At 43.7% G+C, this 17,220-nt stretch overlaps 1 protein-coding gene across 5 annotated transcripts in view; it reads left to right on the forward strand.

Annotated features, from left to right (window-relative positions):
* The window catches only part of tenm1 (teneurin transmembrane protein 1), a 539,174-nt gene that overhangs the window by 159,944 nt on the left and 362,010 nt on the right, over positions 1–17,220 (forward strand). For 3 of the 5 annotated variants that reach the window (XM_067997123.1, XM_067997125.1, XM_067997124.1), the window contains exon 6: positions 1,054–1,105. The exons of the other annotated variants lie outside the window; for them this stretch is intronic. In XM_067997123.1, the coding sequence (XP_067853224.1) occupies positions 1,054–1,105 (52 nt within the window). The remainder of the gene's footprint in view (positions 1–1,053; positions 1,106–17,220) is intronic. 5 annotated transcript variants of the gene reach the window in all.

Genomic DNA, 17,220 nt, shown 5'->3' on the forward strand with positions numbered 1-17,220 from the left:
TACACATCCTAATGAATTTCACTTATATTTCATGAAAATTTGTCTTAAAAGTGAAAAAAATTCATATAGGATTCTATTTAGAACAGTTACATCTGGGAAGAAAAGCAGTACCGAAGGGTATTGAAGATGAAGTAGTCAGATCAAAAATGGTTTGTACAATAATGCTTTGTATTTTTTCAAAGATCATATTCCGTTTACTTTTTAAAATTATCCCTCAAAAATTGTAATTTTGAAAATTATACATCCTCCTTTACCATTTTGGACAGCCCCTCCCCCAGCTATATCAACTTTTTTATGCTAATGAATTTATATTCTTCCCAACAGAAATTCATTCTGGTATGAACCTTTAATTTAAAGGGGTGAAATTCAACTGTGGAGAGGAAGATCGGGCAGGGTGTATAATGGGCGGCTGATCTGCTACTGCCCATTTTGCACCCCCACCAACGTTGAATTTTACTACCAAACTTTCTCCTGAGTAAAGTAACCTGTATTGACATAAAAAGTGAATGGTATAAAAATGGAGTCTGCCTGCACAGACTTCAACATCACATGGATCATGTGAATGCACAGAATGCATCATTTTTGAGCCACTTATTTGTGGTGAATTCTTTGATCAGTTTTTCAATCAGTCTCTGATGATTAGTTGTGTCGTAATCCTATAATCAGAATATACAAGTCCAGTCAGCAACGACTGATTAGAATTTGAGTTTGCAATGCTTTGCAGAATATAAGTATGAGTTTACGGATGTCGGGCTTGAATGTCTATTGCAGTAAAATGAAATGACATTTCATTTATCCTGATGTGCATCCCCATAGCTCTTTATTCCATGTCGCATTACATTTTGTTAATTCTTCTCTTTTGCAGAATGACATTTTCTTTTGATTAGAAATACATACCTAGAAAAAGATGCCTAGCTTAAAAATACAATACACTGAAGAACATGATTGAATTGGTCCCTGCTATGCTGGCTAACTATGGGATAGAAGTGACTTTGTACACTAGTTTTAACAAAGCAAAATACTATGGATGCTGGAAATCTGAAATAAAAACAGAAAATGCTGGAAACACTCAGCAGGTCAGGCAGCAAAATTACAGTTTTCACAAGTTTGTTGTTGATGCGTTCAAATGAGGGATGGAACTTTCAAATTCGGCAGGGGAGTAATACGGGTGGGAGCAGATTGGCCGCCTGTTATACCTCTCATCTGTAAGGGGTTTTGTTTCAGGGGCTTATTGTAGGTCAGGCAGTTATGTTTTCCTGGGCTGCCCTGCCCGCTGTGCAGTTTCGAATCGCTTTCCCCTTCCTGATTCTGAGCTCAGGACTTTTCGAGCGGTAATAAGGACAGACAAACAGACCAGTGGATTGGTGCAAGGAAAACCAATGTTTATTAATAAGAAAACTAAAACTACAAGGTAAACAGTATTATACAGAAGAGAAAAGGAATCGCTATGGATGCAATACAGTCTTACACTTAACATGGTGGAAGAAAGGGACACATCGAGGGAAAATTCTAAAATCACAATTTTAGCAATACCCCTTTAACTCCCACCCTTACACCTAGCTAGGTTGTCTTGTGGCGGCCAGAAAAAAAATAATGCTTACCGGTGAAACAGATGAAAAGGCCTTGCCACTTTGTCCTGCTGCTGCCATTGACATGTGGTTGCGATGTTTACTGGACGGCCTTCCTTCTTGGTTGCTAGCAGACAAGCAGGACGCTGGGCCGAGGCGAAGAGAAAGGAGAGAGAGGTTCTGGGATGCCCCCAGTTATACCCTCCCGGTAACAGGTTATTTTCACGCCTCATCAGTTTGCTCCATTGTCCGATTTGGGCGTGAAAACGTAAGACAAAAGGGTCCCGATCTTGGCCCATTTACATTAATGGCCGGTACCTGTACTGATCTGTTCCATAACTGCTTTCCATTGTTCCGAATGTTACTTAATGGGTTACCTTAGTCCTGGGATTACTCCTGCTTGCATTTTGATTGTGTAGGCCGGCAATGTTGATGGCTTGCCTCAGGGCATGAATGCAACTGCATTGTTCAAAGAGCCCTGTCTGAAACACGGAGCCTGCCAAGCTGTCAGAGAATCCAATTTCAAATGCTGCAGGCCCTTGGCCATGTGTCTGACCGCAGCCATTTTGAAAGACCCTGGATCTTTTAAAACAGTCATACCAGGGTTTCTTTAATAACTCCAATAAATCTTTGGGGGGGGGACATGTGAAATTTTGCGAATCCCTTCACATCTGATTTTCCTTTCCACTGAAATCAATGGAAAGAAATATCAGGAAGGTGTATTATGGGTGGCCGATTTGCTACCAACCATTTTATATCCCTATCGAAGTTGAAAGTTTGGCTCAGTATACCTGTGCTCACTCTTCTAACAAAGTTTTGTTCACAGGAGATTTATCTGAACACATTAACGGGTTCATTAAAAATAATGTTCATTAATTTCTACCACCATGGGGTATAAATTTCTTTGGTCCCTTTGTGTAGTGACATCATCAAATGTAGATTTGGAGTTGTCTCTGGTATTTCTAGTGATGCCAGTGTGACTGGTGAAACTTGGCACTCCAGATTTTGTATCTCTTGTTTATTTTATGTGTTCTGAGTGGTTGATGCTGATGATTCCCTATTATATATGTGTAACCGGGAGACAATAGAAAAGCAAAAGGTTAAATTAACGGAGGAAAATCCTGGGAGGACTGTACCATCATTCATCACCCGAAATGAGGTGCCATCCTGATGAAGCTACAATACAGGACAACATTCATGCTAAGCAGCAGAAGTAGCATGCGATACACAGAGCAAGTGATACCACAACCAACAGAACAGGTCAAAGCTCTGCAGTCACAAATGGTGGTGGACAATTAAGCAACTAACTGGAGGAGGCTCCATGAACATTGCCATCCTCAATGATGGCGAAGCCTAGCACTTTAATGCAAAAGACAAGTCTGAAGCATTTGCAACCATCTTCAGCCAGAAGTGCCAAGTGGATGATCCATCTTGGCCTCCTCTTGAGGTCCCCACCATCAAAGGATCCAGTCATAAGCCAATTCGATTTACGCCACATGACATCATTTTCTTTTTTGCATTTTGGTTCCTCCAGGACCACTCGGCTCCAGACCTCATTACAGCCTTGGTCCAAACATGGACAAAAGAGCTGAATTCCAGAGGTGAGGTGAGAGTAACTGCCCTTGACATCAAGGCAGCATTTGACCGAGTGTGGCACCAAGGACCCCTAGTAAAATTAAAGTCAATGGGAATCAGGGGAAAAACTCTCCAGTGGCTGGAGTCATACCTAGCACAAAGGAAGATGGTAGTGGTTGTTGGAGGCCAATCATCTCAGCTGCAGGACATTGCTGCAGCAGTTCCTCAGGGCAGTGTCCTCGACCTAACCATCTTCAGCTGCTTCATCAATGACCTTCCCTCCATCATAAGGTCAGAAATGGGGATCTTCGCTGATGATTGCACAGTGTTCAGTTCCATTCGCAACCCCTCAGATAATGAAGCAGTCTGTGCCCGCATGCAGCAAGACGTGGACAACATCCACACTTGGGCTGATAAGTGGCAAGTAACATTCGCGCCAGACAAGTGCCAGGCAATGACCATCTCCAACAAGAGAGAGTCTAACCACCTCCCCTTGACATTCAACGGCATTACCATCGCCGAATCCCCCACCATCAACATCCTGGGGGTCACCATTGACCAGAAACTTAACTAGACCAGCCACATAAATACTGTGGCTACAAGAGCAGATCAGAAGCTGGGTATTCTGTGGTGAGTGACTCACCTCCTGACTCCCCAAAGCCTTTCCACCATCTCCAAGGCACAAGTCAGGAGTGTGGTAGAATACTCTCCACTTGCCTGGATGAGTGCAGCTCCAACAACACTCAAGAAGCTCAACACCATCCAGGACAAAGCAGCCCGCTTGATTGGCACCCCATCCATCACCCTAAACATTCAATCCCTTCACCACCGGCGCAACGTGGCTGCAATGTGTACCATCTACAGGATGCACTGCAGCAAGTCACCAAGGCTTTTTCGACAGCACCTCCCAAACCCGCGACCTCTACCACCTAGAAGGACAAGGGTAACAGGCACATGGGAACAACACCACCTGCACATTCCCCTCCAAGTCACACACTATTCCGACGTGGAAATATATCGCCGTTCCTTCATCGTTGCATGATCAAAATCCCGGAACTTCCTACCTAACAGCACTGTGGGAGAACCTTCACTACACGGACTGCAGCGGTTCAGGAAGGTGGCTCACCACCACATTCTCGAGGGCAATTAGGGATGGGCAATAAATGCTGGTCTCGCCAGTGACGCCCACATCCCAGGAACGAGTAAAAAAAATTCAGCTGCATTCACTAACATTATTGGAAAGGGTTTAAGAGAAACAGCTCATCAAATTCACTTCCCTGGATTGTAACTTTCTCATGAATTGTCCCTTTACAAGCATGCCTGAGGCCACTGTTTGAATCCTGTTGTTTAGGGGTTTCTATTTCTTTTGTAATTTGGTTTGTTTAGATTTGCTTTCATTTTTTTCAGAGGGGGGTGTTAAATCTGCCATCAATTAGACAACTTTGAATCTCATGGTGTTTGATTCATGTTTTAATTGCTGCTTTCCAATTATTTGCTTGTTTTGTTTATTTAAAATGTATGATATACTTCACTTTGTTCAGGCTAGATATTTGGTATGCTGATTTAATCAGCTTCATGGGAGTCTTTGGCTTCCAGGCTTCGGTTTTGGATTGATTTCTTTGTCTAGCACTCAGTCAGTATTGGTTATGGGGTTTAACAGCAGGCAACAAATGTTATTTATCATCTGGACTGCTTTACAAAGAATAGTGCTTGTTTTATGTTTGTTGTGCTGTGTTCACCTTTGTTTGTGTCCTTTGGGAGTTGTTCCTAGTAGTCTGTGTTTTTAAATATCTCCATCATGATTCTTATTCCTGATGTCGGTTCCCCTCATGGCTCCTTATAATTGTACACTTCTACCTAATTTTATGCTTCTAATATGTTGTTTTTTTCTTAAAGTTATTTAGAATATCCGAGTGATCAATTGCACAATATCTATTATAGATCAAAAATCTTACATCTGCACCCACATCCTATCAATTTTTTACATTATGAAATTATAAAAAACTGCCAGTGTAAACTTGTTATGTTGTAATTGCAGCCTCTCAACAGTAGAGGTGGTGCAGCACCATGACTAGCAGTTTAACAAATTTACATAGGCAGTTTCTATTATAATGTGGACATTAAAATTTATAATGGATATGTAGAAATATGGGAAGAATGTATGACTTTAAATGGAGGCTGAATTACATCTCTGTGCCCTGGTCCAATTACCCCCCACCCTCTATCCCTGCTTCACCTGAAGGCTTGATTTAGTCTAGACTCACCGAGGGTAATTTTGACTTGGTGCAATATTGTAAAATGGGTGATAGTGAATCGGCAGCCTGTGTCTTCCGATTTTTATTTCCATTGACTTTGCTAGCGCCTGTTTTACACTATCGCACAAAGTCAAAATTACCTCCACCATGTGCAAGACCATGGGAGATCAGGCTTGTTTCTTAATAAACCTATTATTCGGCTCCCCAATGAAGGAAAAATTTGATTAGGAACTTTACAGCAGTAACAGTCAGTACCCTTAGGAGAGGAAAGCCTAAAAACTGTTATCCTAATGAACATGTCATCACATGTCAAGGCCATGGAGAATACTGACTATTAATGCTGACACAAAAACTAACCAAGAACATGCCTTTCACATTGAATTGAACTTCTATCAATTGTGAACAGTAACAGATAGCAGGCAGTGATTCCAAGGTGGTAATCTAATTTTGGATTTTATGATATCCTCTTGATTCCTTCATTGTTTTTCCACCATTTTTCTAATTTTATTTTTTTCCCTCCTCACTCTTGCTGAGGCACTGTCCCATTCCATGGTACCTCAAACAGGTAAACAATTGTCTTGTGTGAACATATACTGTGAGTGTCAGTAGATTATTCAACCATGGAGGGCAACAAAGCTGAGCATCCTTACCCAACACCCAAATATGATTGCAATAGAGGTTACTAGCCAGCCATCAGGGGCATGAATTTTGGCATATTTTCCTCTTCCTGGTTCACGGATGCTGAGATCAATTGCAGCATCCAGTTATAAACTGTCCTGGGTTCAGCATTATTGTTTTTCCCATAAACAGATCCTATGCCTCTTATGATTAGGAGTTCACCTTTACTGCCCAATATCTAGTCATATGATAACACAATCCAGGGAGCTGCAGAAATGAAGCCCTTGTTTTGTGAAACGGGTACTGTAATCTCACTTGTGCCTCCATATGCTCGTCTTCCAAAAGGCAGATTGAATTAACACTTTCGTGAGACACACCAAAGGTAAATCAACAATCTGGTTTTCTTTATAATTGATGAGAACATTTATTGTACACCTCACCTTACTTCAGCTTAATTCAGTAACCTTCTTTGTATGGAAAATAACAAAACATGTCACCCAGTCCCTTTTAATTAGTTAATATAACTTTTCTGGCCAGTTCTTCCTCTGACTCTGGTTCTCTCTATCTTAAAAAGAGTATCTGCTCACTCACTGTGTCTCTTACTAAATCTTACACAACTGACCAGATGCATGCCCTTTTCTTTCCTCATTCCCCAGCTGAACAGGAAGCCATCAGCTTGACCTTTGACATCCTCCCAACTCTCCATGTCCAGGGATTGGTCAGTGGGCTGCCAATTAAATCATCTCCCCCACCTCTTAGGATGAGGGCCCCTGGAAATTCCTCCTGTTGTTCACAACTGAACAAGACAATTCTGATATGATTAAAGGATGGTCCACAGAAAGGACTGTGTGACTTCCATTGTCTCAAACTGAAGTGGAATGCAAGAAGTATCTATTCATAAACTGGTTTGTCTAGCTTTAATACACCACCCCTCCCCTAAGCACTGGCTACTGTGTGAAACAAATCTTTTGAGAACTAACTTTAATAGTATTTTAATATAAATTATGCCAAGATCTTTCCGAGATGATATAGTTATAAATCCCAAGCTTGATCCACTCCAACTATTGTCCTGGGCAAAGTCAGCTAACCCTGACTGGGGATCAGTTGTGGGACCTTGTTGTTTGTATGGCTCAGTTACACACTGATCTTATTAACTGAACCACCAAAGGAGCTAGCATCCATTATACAAGCTGAATTTTCAGTTTGAATTTCCAACCTTTTGTCTCCATCTCAGGTACTTCAGATTAATTTCCTACATGAGCATCACTTTATTCATGTGTAATTTCACATCAGAATGAAGCTTTAATGCTTTTGGATGGTTTCTAATTTTTTAACTGGTGTTTTTGTCTGTTTTTTCTGTTACAATATGACGATTTAAGGAAAGATGGTCATTTTTATTAATTTTGATCTGTGAGTTATTTTGAGTGTTTTGTATAGGTTGAAATGAAAAATATTTTCTCCAGTAGACATCCAGTTTTTGTACCCTCACAGTTATTCTAACTTTATCGTAGGGATAACCTGGCTGCTCTTTAACTTGATTGGGCGCATATATACCTTTTCCCTTGAGGGCTGAATTGTATTCAAGCCCGTGGTCCTGATTTGAAAGTGGAGAACTCACTCAAGATGCCCTTCACATTCAAGCAGTCCACTTGTAGCTGTTACCTCAGATATGATTAAAAATGCATTTGATTTAATGGCTCAGTGGTACGGTGCAGTGGCAATTAATGGACTTTGGCACAGAATGGAGGAAAATCCCCACATACTAAATTTGCAATTGCAGGCAAGACTGTCTGGGGAGGTAGAGAGTGAAGTTGAGGTGATTTCCCCCAAGGCCAGAAGGGAAAATTGAAATGGTGAGAACCATCCATTTAGAAAGTGGGATTGTCAAGATCCTGTTGATTCTTTGGATCAGTGGTGATGGGCTTACAGCACAGGAAAGCCCTCACATAGAGAATAAAAGGTTTGAAAAACAGGACAAAGAATACTTAACAAAAACAAGATCAGACCTGAATAGAACACTGAAAGTGAGATATCCTTAATTCTGAATTTGAGCGATAATGTGTTTGTGGCTGTGTATTTTTAGACACTGTTAATAGAAGGTGGGGTGGGGGGGTGCGTGAATGATGTAGCACAATTCACTCTTGGAAGCTGTGACCAGCTAAGTCACAGCTCCACAGTTAGTCATTAACTTGAGTCGGACCCTGTTTATTTTTAATCTGTCTGACTGATAACTGTGACAACAGCAAATTAAGTACATTTAGACTTTGTTTATTCCATGACCTCTTTTAATATTCAGATTTCACTCTTGGGAGTTAAAAGGAGTGTTCTAACTTCTGTATTGGGTTGGAAAAAATCCAACAGAATTTAATTGAGATGTGAAAACCTTTAAGGCATTAAAGGCATGATCGACTTTTGTCTCAGTCGTCAATCTTGTTCTTGAATCAGGAATTCATTAATTTTACACTAGGAGTGAGAATTCGGATTCAGGTTGTGATATTGGTTTTGAAGGTCCAAACTTTTGTGTGTTCACACAGATCCAATTCATCACAATCCTATGGGGTAAGGAGTATCAGACAACATAGCCACATTCCCTTCACCCCCAAGAGATTAGGTGAACACACAATAAACTGCACTCAAAAGGGTCATATAATCATAGACTGATACAGCACAAAAAGAGGCCATTTGGCCCACCGTGCCTGTGCCGGCTCTTTGAAAGAGCTATCCAATTAGTTCCACTCCCCTGCCCTTTCCCCATAGCCCTGCAAATTTTCCTCCTTCAAGTATTTATCCAGTTCCCTTTTGAAAGTTATTATTGAATCTGCTTCAACCACCCTTTCAGGCAGTGCATTCCAGATCATTACAACTTGCTGCGTAATTTTTTTTTTCCTGATGTCACCTCTGGTTCTTTTGCCAATTACCTTAAATCTACGTCCTCCAGTTACCGATCCTTCTGCCACTGGAAACAGCTTCTCCTTATTTACTTTATCAAAACCCTTCATGATTTTGAACACCTCTATCAAATCTCCCCTTAACCTTCTCTGCTCTAAGGAGAACAGCCCCAGGGTCAATTTTGACATTTAGGCCCCGAACCGGCGGAGTGTGTCGGCTGGTTACCCATGCCCGCAGCAAAGAGACGGCCACAATTCTGAAGCCCTGACCACAATTGCTTTGATCTGGCAAACTGCAGGGTGCCAAATGGCATCCCAATGCAACCCACCAGATTAAGGTCAGCCAATATCGGGCAGCAAGGTCAGTGGGGGGGGAGAGGGGTGCGATCGCTGTGGTGGCAGTGGCCCAGATTATTTTTGTGGGGCCCGGAGGAGCACTCTTCAGCTCTGTCACCCGTGGAACTAATCGGTAAGGTTACTGACCCCATTTACGAGGCTGTTAATGCCCCATTGACGACAGGCACGAGAAGTTCAAATTGCTCCGACAGTGATCAGATGCCCTTCCCACATACACTAAAATGCTTGGGAAAATGGACATGTTCACCATCAAAACACCAGAGAAAATAGCTTTAACCAAACCACTTGAGTTGAATTACCTTCTATCGGACAACCACCTAGTGGGCAAAATGAATACCTTTTTTTATGGAGAGAGACACTGGAAGAAAAGCCAATCTTTGATTATTCCTCCTACGAGTGCAAGTATTTGTTTGCCGGTTGAACTCTTAATCTGAGCTGCCGTCCATCGCTCTTTCTTAGGCTGAGAGCTGAAACATGCTGTTTGCTGCCAACTGTCAGCTTTACAGCATCCTCTGCCATTTCATTGAACTCTACAATTGAGAGATACTTAAAGAAGGTTTTGCAGCTGTCTTTACCTACTGTTTTAAAAAAAACTCCCAGAAGCTGATCGCTAAGATGGGGATTGCCTCTGTAACACAGTGGAGGGTGGAGAGGGCTGATATTCCTCCTGTCAATAATTTACTCACCCTGATTTTTTCATTAAATTATCAAAAGGAGCAATATCACTCCCTCCGTATTCAGGAACTGAAAAATCATGATGTTCAGTGGCAGGTGTTTGAAAATGTGGGATGTGGGTGCATTTTTAGAAGTGAATACTGAAGGATAAGGTAATTGATTAATCTTATTCTTGAATATTATTTTAATTCAGACAGATTTTCTCGTCAGGTGCTGCCGTGCCCTAGGGACCAGTGACGAGTATATTTGCTTAGGGCCCCTCTTCCCAGTTTCATGGATAAAAATGTGTCAAAAATTAATACTATGATCATGTCAGAATTTGATTGACTGGAAAAAAGGCCTTCAAAGGATGCTTTAGAATAAGATCTTTTCTCAGCTGTGACACCAAGAAAGGATTCTGCTTTTCAACAGTTTCAGGCAGAGCAATCCCGCCCTTCTCTCGTGGAACCCATACCATGGGTTTCACTACGGGTAGCATGAAAAAATAGACCACCTAAACCTCAAGATATCTAAATTGAGTAACATTTGGGTTACTTTTGAATGAATCTGAAATTAGGCAAACTGGGACATTCCAGAGTCGGAATTAATTTTAGATCTCATTCCTATTTACATTGCTAGTTGACCTTATAGTTCCCTTGTAAGAAGGGCTCTTTGGGGTCATGTTGGCTTCAAAATGACACAGTTCAAAGCTGAGCCAATGCTCCATGGCAGACTTGCTACCTGAGCCAGACAGGTCCAAGTATTCTAGGGCGTTCTAGTGATTGACCAGCTCGTCTCACTCATTAATGGGACATGGAGGGATATAACCTGTCATTGGTAGCTGGGAGATTCTTCCTACTTGCTCCAGATGTCCCTCAACAATAAGAACAATCCCAGTCTAATGTGCAGGATGGTCCTAGCTGGACAAGCAGCACGAAGCTCTCTGCTGGTAAACTGCTCAGTTTTAGTTAGTTAAACTCCAGAAGAACCTCTCTGAAGGTTTCTGAGCTTGAGGGGTGGCTGGAGTGACTGCAGAGCATAGGAGCTGAAAGTTTCCTCCATCATACTTTCCAGAAGGTGGTCATCCCGCAGCCACAGAGAGTTCAGGATAGCAAGTGGATGGCCATCCGAAAGGGTAGGAAGAGGCAGGCAGTGCAGGGATCTTGTGGGTGTGTGGCACTCTCTAACCAGTACCAGTGAGGGTGACGACTCCACGAAGGAGTGCAGTCTTTTGCATGGCAACATGGGGCAAAGGACTGCACAATGTCATAGTCATAGGAGATTCGATAGTCAGGGGGACGGACAGGCATTTCTGTGATGGCCGATGTGAGTCCCGCATGATATGTTGCCTCCCTGGTACCAGGGTAAAGGATATCACAGAGAGGGTGCAGAACATTCTGCAGGGGGAAGGGGAACAGCCAGCAGTCATGGTGCATGTGGATACCAACGACATAGGAAAGAAAAGGGATGAGGTCCTGCAGTCAGATTTTCACTAGCTAGGGAGGAAGTTAAAAAGCAGGACCTCAAAGGTAGTAATCTCTGGATTACTCCCAGTGCCACGCGCTGGTGAGAACAGAAATAGGAAGATAAGGCAGGTTAAAGAATGGCTAGAGACATGGAGCAAGAGGGAGAGCTTCAGATTCTTGGGGCTTTGGGACCAGTTCTGGACCAGGAAGGACCTGTTCAAGGTGGACTGGTTGCACCTCAACAGACCTGTTACCAATGTCATTGTGGGGAGGTTCACTAGTGCTGTGGGGAGGGTTTAAACTAATTTGGCCGGGGGAAGGGCACCAGGATGTAGCATTAGAAAGGAGAATCAAGGTGCACAAAGAGACAGATAGCACTAGAGTAAAAAATAGTACAGTATCAGGTGGGATCAGACTAAGAGAGAATACAAGAAGGTCTAAGATAGGCTTAGAGTGCATGTGTGTAAACGCACGAAGCATGGTAAATAAGGTTGGTGATCTGCAGGCAGAAATAGCCACATGGGAATATAATGTGGAGATAACAGAGACCTGGCTCAAAAAAGGGCACGATTGGGTGCTGCATGTTCCTGGATACAAGGTGTTCAGGTAAGATATGGTAGGAAACAAAGGAGGGGAGGTGGTGGCAGTATTGATTAAGGAGAATATTGCAGTGCTGGAGAGAGAGGATGTCCTTGAGGGGTTAAGGGTAGAATCTATTTGGTTAGAGTTAAGAAACAATAGAGGTGCCATTACACTACTGGTTATATTTTATAGGCCATCAACTAGTGGGAAGGATTTAGAGGAGCAAATTTGCAGGGAAATTACAGAGAGTAGTAATAATGGGGGACTTCAACTATCCTAACATAGACAGGGATAGTAATATTGTAAAGGGCAAAAGAGGGGGAGGAATTTCTGTAGTGTGTTCAGGAGAACTTTCTTGATCAGTATGTTTCCAGCCCAACGAAGAAGGAGGTATTTCTGGATCTGGTTCTGGGGAATGAGGTGGGTCAAGTGGAGCAATGGGGGACCATTTAGGGAACAGTGATCATAGTATCATAAGGTTTAGGTTAATTATGGAAAAGGACAAGGAGTAATCTAGAGTAAAATACCTAATTGGAGGAGGGCCAATTTCAGTGGGTTGAGAACGGATCTGGCCTGGGTAAATTGGAATCAAAGATTGGCAGGCAAAACTGTAAACCAAAAATGGGTGGCCTTTAAAGAGGAGATGGTTCGTACATTCCCATGAGGGGGAAAGGTAGGGCAACCAAAGCCAGAGCTCCCTGGATGATGGAAGAGATAGAGAGTAAGATGAAGCAGAAAAAGAGGGCATATGACAGATGACAGGTTGATAATACAAGTGAGAACCAGGCTGAATATAGAAAGTACAGAGGAGAAGTGAAAAAGGAAATAAGAGGGGCAAAGAGAGAGTATGAGAATAGACTGGCAGCTAAGATAAAAGGGAATCCAGTCTTCTGCAGGCATATAAATAGTAAACAGAGAGTAAGAGGAAGGGTGGTAGAGACCAAAAAGGAGATATACTCATGGAGGCAGGGGGCATGGCTGAGGTATTAAATGAGTACTTTGCATCTGTCTTTACCAAGGAAGAAGATGTTGCCAAAATCACAGGAAAAGAGGAGGTAGTTGAGATACTGGATGGGCTAAAAATTGATAAAGAGGAGGTAATAAAAAGGCTGGCTGTACTTAAAGTAGATAAGTCACCTGGTTCGAATGGGATGCATGCTAGGTTGCTGGGGGAAGTAAGGGTGGAAATTGCAGAGGTGTTGGCCATAATCTTCCAATCATCCTTAGATATGGGGGTGGTGCCAGAGGACTGGAGAATTGCAAATGTTACACCCTTGTTCAAAAAAAGATAAACCCAGCAACCACAGGCCAGTCAGTTTAACCTCGGTGGTGGGGAAGCTTTTAGAAACGATAATCCGGGACAAAATTGATATTTACTTGGACAAGTGCGTATTAATAAAGGAAAGCCAGCATGGAATGTTAAAGGCAAATCATGTTCAACTAACTTGATTGAGTTTTTTGATGAGGTAACAGAGAGGGTTGATGAGGACAATGCGGTGGTTGATATGTATATGGACTTTTGCGTTTTATAAAGTGCCGCATAATAGGCTTGTCAGCAAAATTGAAGCCCGTGGAATAAAAAGGGCAATGGCAACATGGACAAGAAATTGGCTAAGTGACAAGAAACAGAGAGTAGTGGTGAACAGTTGTTTTTCGGATTGGAGGAAGGGATACAGTGGTGTTCCTCAGGTCTGTACTAGGACCACTGCTTTTTTTGATGTATATTAATGACTTGAACTTGGGTGTACAGGGCACAGTTTCAAAATTTGAAGATGACACAAAACTTGGAAGTGAGAAGGATAGTAATAGACTTCAAGAAGATATAGGCAGGCTGGTGGAATGGGTGGACACATGACAAATGAAATTTAACACAGAGAAGTGATCACGACTGCAGCTACGGCGGAGTGATACATTTTGGTAGGAAGAACAAGGAGAGGCAATATATACTAAATGGTGCAATTCTAAAGGGGATGCAGGAACAGAGAGACCTGGGGCTATATGTGCACAAATCTTTGAAGGTGGCAGGACAAGTTGAGAAAGCAGTATAAAAAAGCATACGGGATCCTGAGCTTTATAAATAGAGGCATAGTCTACAAAAGCAAGGAAATTATGTTGAACCTTTATAAAACACTGGTTCGGCCACAATTGGAGTATTGGGCTCCATTTTAGCACCCGCTATCGGGTGCATTCCTGGCGGGGGGGGGGCTCCGAAAATCGGGGAATCCCGGAGCGGGTCCGGAGCCCGGCTCCAACCCGCCCACTTCCGGGTTCCCCACAGACGCGCCAATGTGTGCACACAGCCCCCGCATGTGGGACTCCCGCTATTTCAGGTCATTAACAGACCTGATTATGGGAATATGTCAGGAGGGGTTGGATTTCAGAAACAACTGGGACTGTTTCCCATACTGGGGGAAACACTCCCAGTTGAAATGGACGTGTTGCAGCTTTCAGCCTGTGGCAGCTGCAAAGGTCCATTTGACAGGTGGCGGGGGGGGGGGAGACCCTCACTCATTGCAGGGGGCCACTCTGTCACTTGGGACAAAGTTTGGCCTCCACCACCCTCCTCCTGACAATCAAATTCACCAACTTGCACACTTACCCCAGGATCCAGAGACATGTACCTCCCTTGCGGACCCCCTCAGATGTACATCTTCCGGATGGGGGCCGCCGTAGCTGCAGTCGTGACCTCCTTGGAGGGCGAACAGCATCACCAGCCTCACCGGCCAAGCCGTCCACCTCTGACACGTGGAGCTCCACAACACAGTGCTGTGACACATCCACCTGCACAGCAGGAGGGAGGGCAACCGCAGAGAGAGATGCGTCGCAGGGGGCACTACCCTCGCCACAGGGTCCACAGACTGAAGCTCAGCTTCCTGGACCTCTCTGAGCAGCAGTGCACACGGAGGCTCAGAGTCACTCGACATGTAGTCGTGGACATCTGCAACCTCCTTCATGCCGAGCTGATCCCGGCTGGCCCAAGCACCATCTTCTTACCTGTCACTGTCAAAGTCACCACTGCCCTCAACAACTTCACCTCTGCATCCTTCCAGGGTGCCATCGGGGTCATCGCCGACGTCTCTCAGTCGTCTGCACAAAAGAGCCCTGCAAATACACCTACACCCACTTTGCAGTGACACAATGGGTGGCATCAGGTGTGGGTCTTCATTGTGATCCTCAGGAAAGGGCATTATTGCACAAACCAGACAAGATTCGCAAAGACGTGGCAGTAGTGGTGCCAATATGTGATGTGAGTTGGTCAGAAATCAATAGAAGTAAAAACCATGACAAACCCTCAAACACCCTTGTGTATCCCCTTTATGCTCACAACACATTTGCCTTATGCTTCCTATACGCTTCCTACTGCACATATGTGATGCATGCCCTGTGGCTGCAGCACAGGTAGTGGCAGGTTGAGTGTGGCTGACCGTGAAAGAGATGCATGAGAGGGTGAGTATGAGATAGAGCCATGAGATTGTATGAGGATTGGGTTGAGTGGTAGTCGCAGGATGAGTACTGGCGAGGTGAGTAAGTGCAGGCAAGATGAGGATGAGCTTTGAGTGGGTGTGAGGGATGATGTGACAGAGTAGTGTTGGCAGTGCAGAAGGAGATGTGGGGTGCAGGCGGTGATGTGGCAGATGGAGTGTAGGGGAATAAGTAAGTGTACTCACTTTGGCTGACCTACTTAGGTCATTGCAGCGCCTCCTGCACTGTATGCAGGTGGGCGATATGTTGGTGGTGCAGGTGACCTCCTCTGCCACCTCGAGCCAGGCCTTCCTGGTGGCAGAGGCAGGCCGCTTCCTCCTGCCCGCCGGGGGGATGATCTCTGTTCTCCCCCTCCTCCTCACCCCATGTATTGATACCTGGAGTGAGGCATCATTAAACTGGGAGCAGCCTTCTCCCTGGGCTGCTCCATGCTGTAATTTTTGCTATTTGTTGCAGCATCTGTCAGTGGAGGACTGCCCCTTTAAATAGAGCTCCTCCAGCTGACAGACCTTACTGCGTATGCGCAGTCCGCCCGACGCGCAGCTCAGCAGTGGGGAACCCGGAAGACCAGGTAAGTGGATCCAATTAGGCTGCGATCGCACGCGGGGCAGACTGATTTCACTGGGCCCGTTACTCACGCGCCAATAGCCCCCCCCGCCGCGAACCTGCAGCCCTGGCAATATCGAGCCCATTGTGTCCAATTCTGGGCACCGCACTTTAGGAATGATGTGAAGGCCATAGAGAGGGTGCAGAAAAGATTTACTAGAATATTTCCAGGGATGAGGGACTTCAGTTAAGTGGATAGACTGGAGAAGCTGGGGTTGTTCTCCTTAGAGCAGAGTAGGTTGAGAGAAGATTTGATCGAACTGTTCAAAATCATGAAGGGTTTAGATAAAGTAAATAAAGAGAAACTGTTCCCTTTGACGGAAGAGTTGAGAAGCAGAGGACACAGATTTAAGGTGATTGGCAAAAGAACCAAAGGCGACATTTGGAAAAGCTTTTTTACACAGGGAGTAGTTATGATCTGGAATGGACTACCTGAAATTATGGTGGAAGCAGATTCAATCATGGCTTTCAAAAAGGAATTGGATAAATACCTGAAGGAATTAAATTTGCAGGGCTACGGGGAATGTGATGAACTGGATTGTTCTTACAAAGAGCCAGCACGGGCTCGATGGACCGAATGGCCTCCTTCTGTGCTGTATCCATTCTATGATTCTATGATTGTAAGAGTGAATAACTCAAACACACATTGATATACTTCAGCTAAAGATAAATATCAGTTTGGTTAACGTAAGTTTGGAAGTCTGTCAATCTGCAGGCATTGCTTCCCTTTATTTTTAATCCAGTTTCTAAAGCTGCACCAAAAAAGATAAAATCATACCTGTCAAAATTACTGGTTGTGTGCACCAGTCATAGTAAAATGGAAATGCAATTTTCAAATGTGATTTTAATTGCTGCACATGAAAGTAAAAAGACTATCATGAAAAAAGACTATTATAGTCTGAACATTATTATACTGTCATTTATATTAACATATGATTTTTAAGCCTGCTCTTGGCTCAGTTTGTAAATACGCTGCTCATTATGGAAATGCGTTAACTAGACCAGGAACATCCTAGTCGAGCCCCAGCCTGAGTTGAGTAAATTGACCCTAGATGGGACAATGATTGGGATAACAGGAGCCCAGCTAAGGATGGCAAAATCAGTCAGGGTTTTTGCTCCTGATCGATATCCAGTGACTCCTCCTGGAAATGGTGAGTGTGTGAGTATC

Source organism: Heptranchias perlo, chromosome 15 (assembly GCF_035084215.1).
Source record: "Heptranchias perlo isolate sHepPer1 chromosome 15, sHepPer1.hap1, whole genome shotgun sequence".
Classification (NCBI taxonomy): Eukaryota; Metazoa; Chordata; class Chondrichthyes; order Hexanchiformes; family Hexanchidae; genus Heptranchias; species Heptranchias perlo.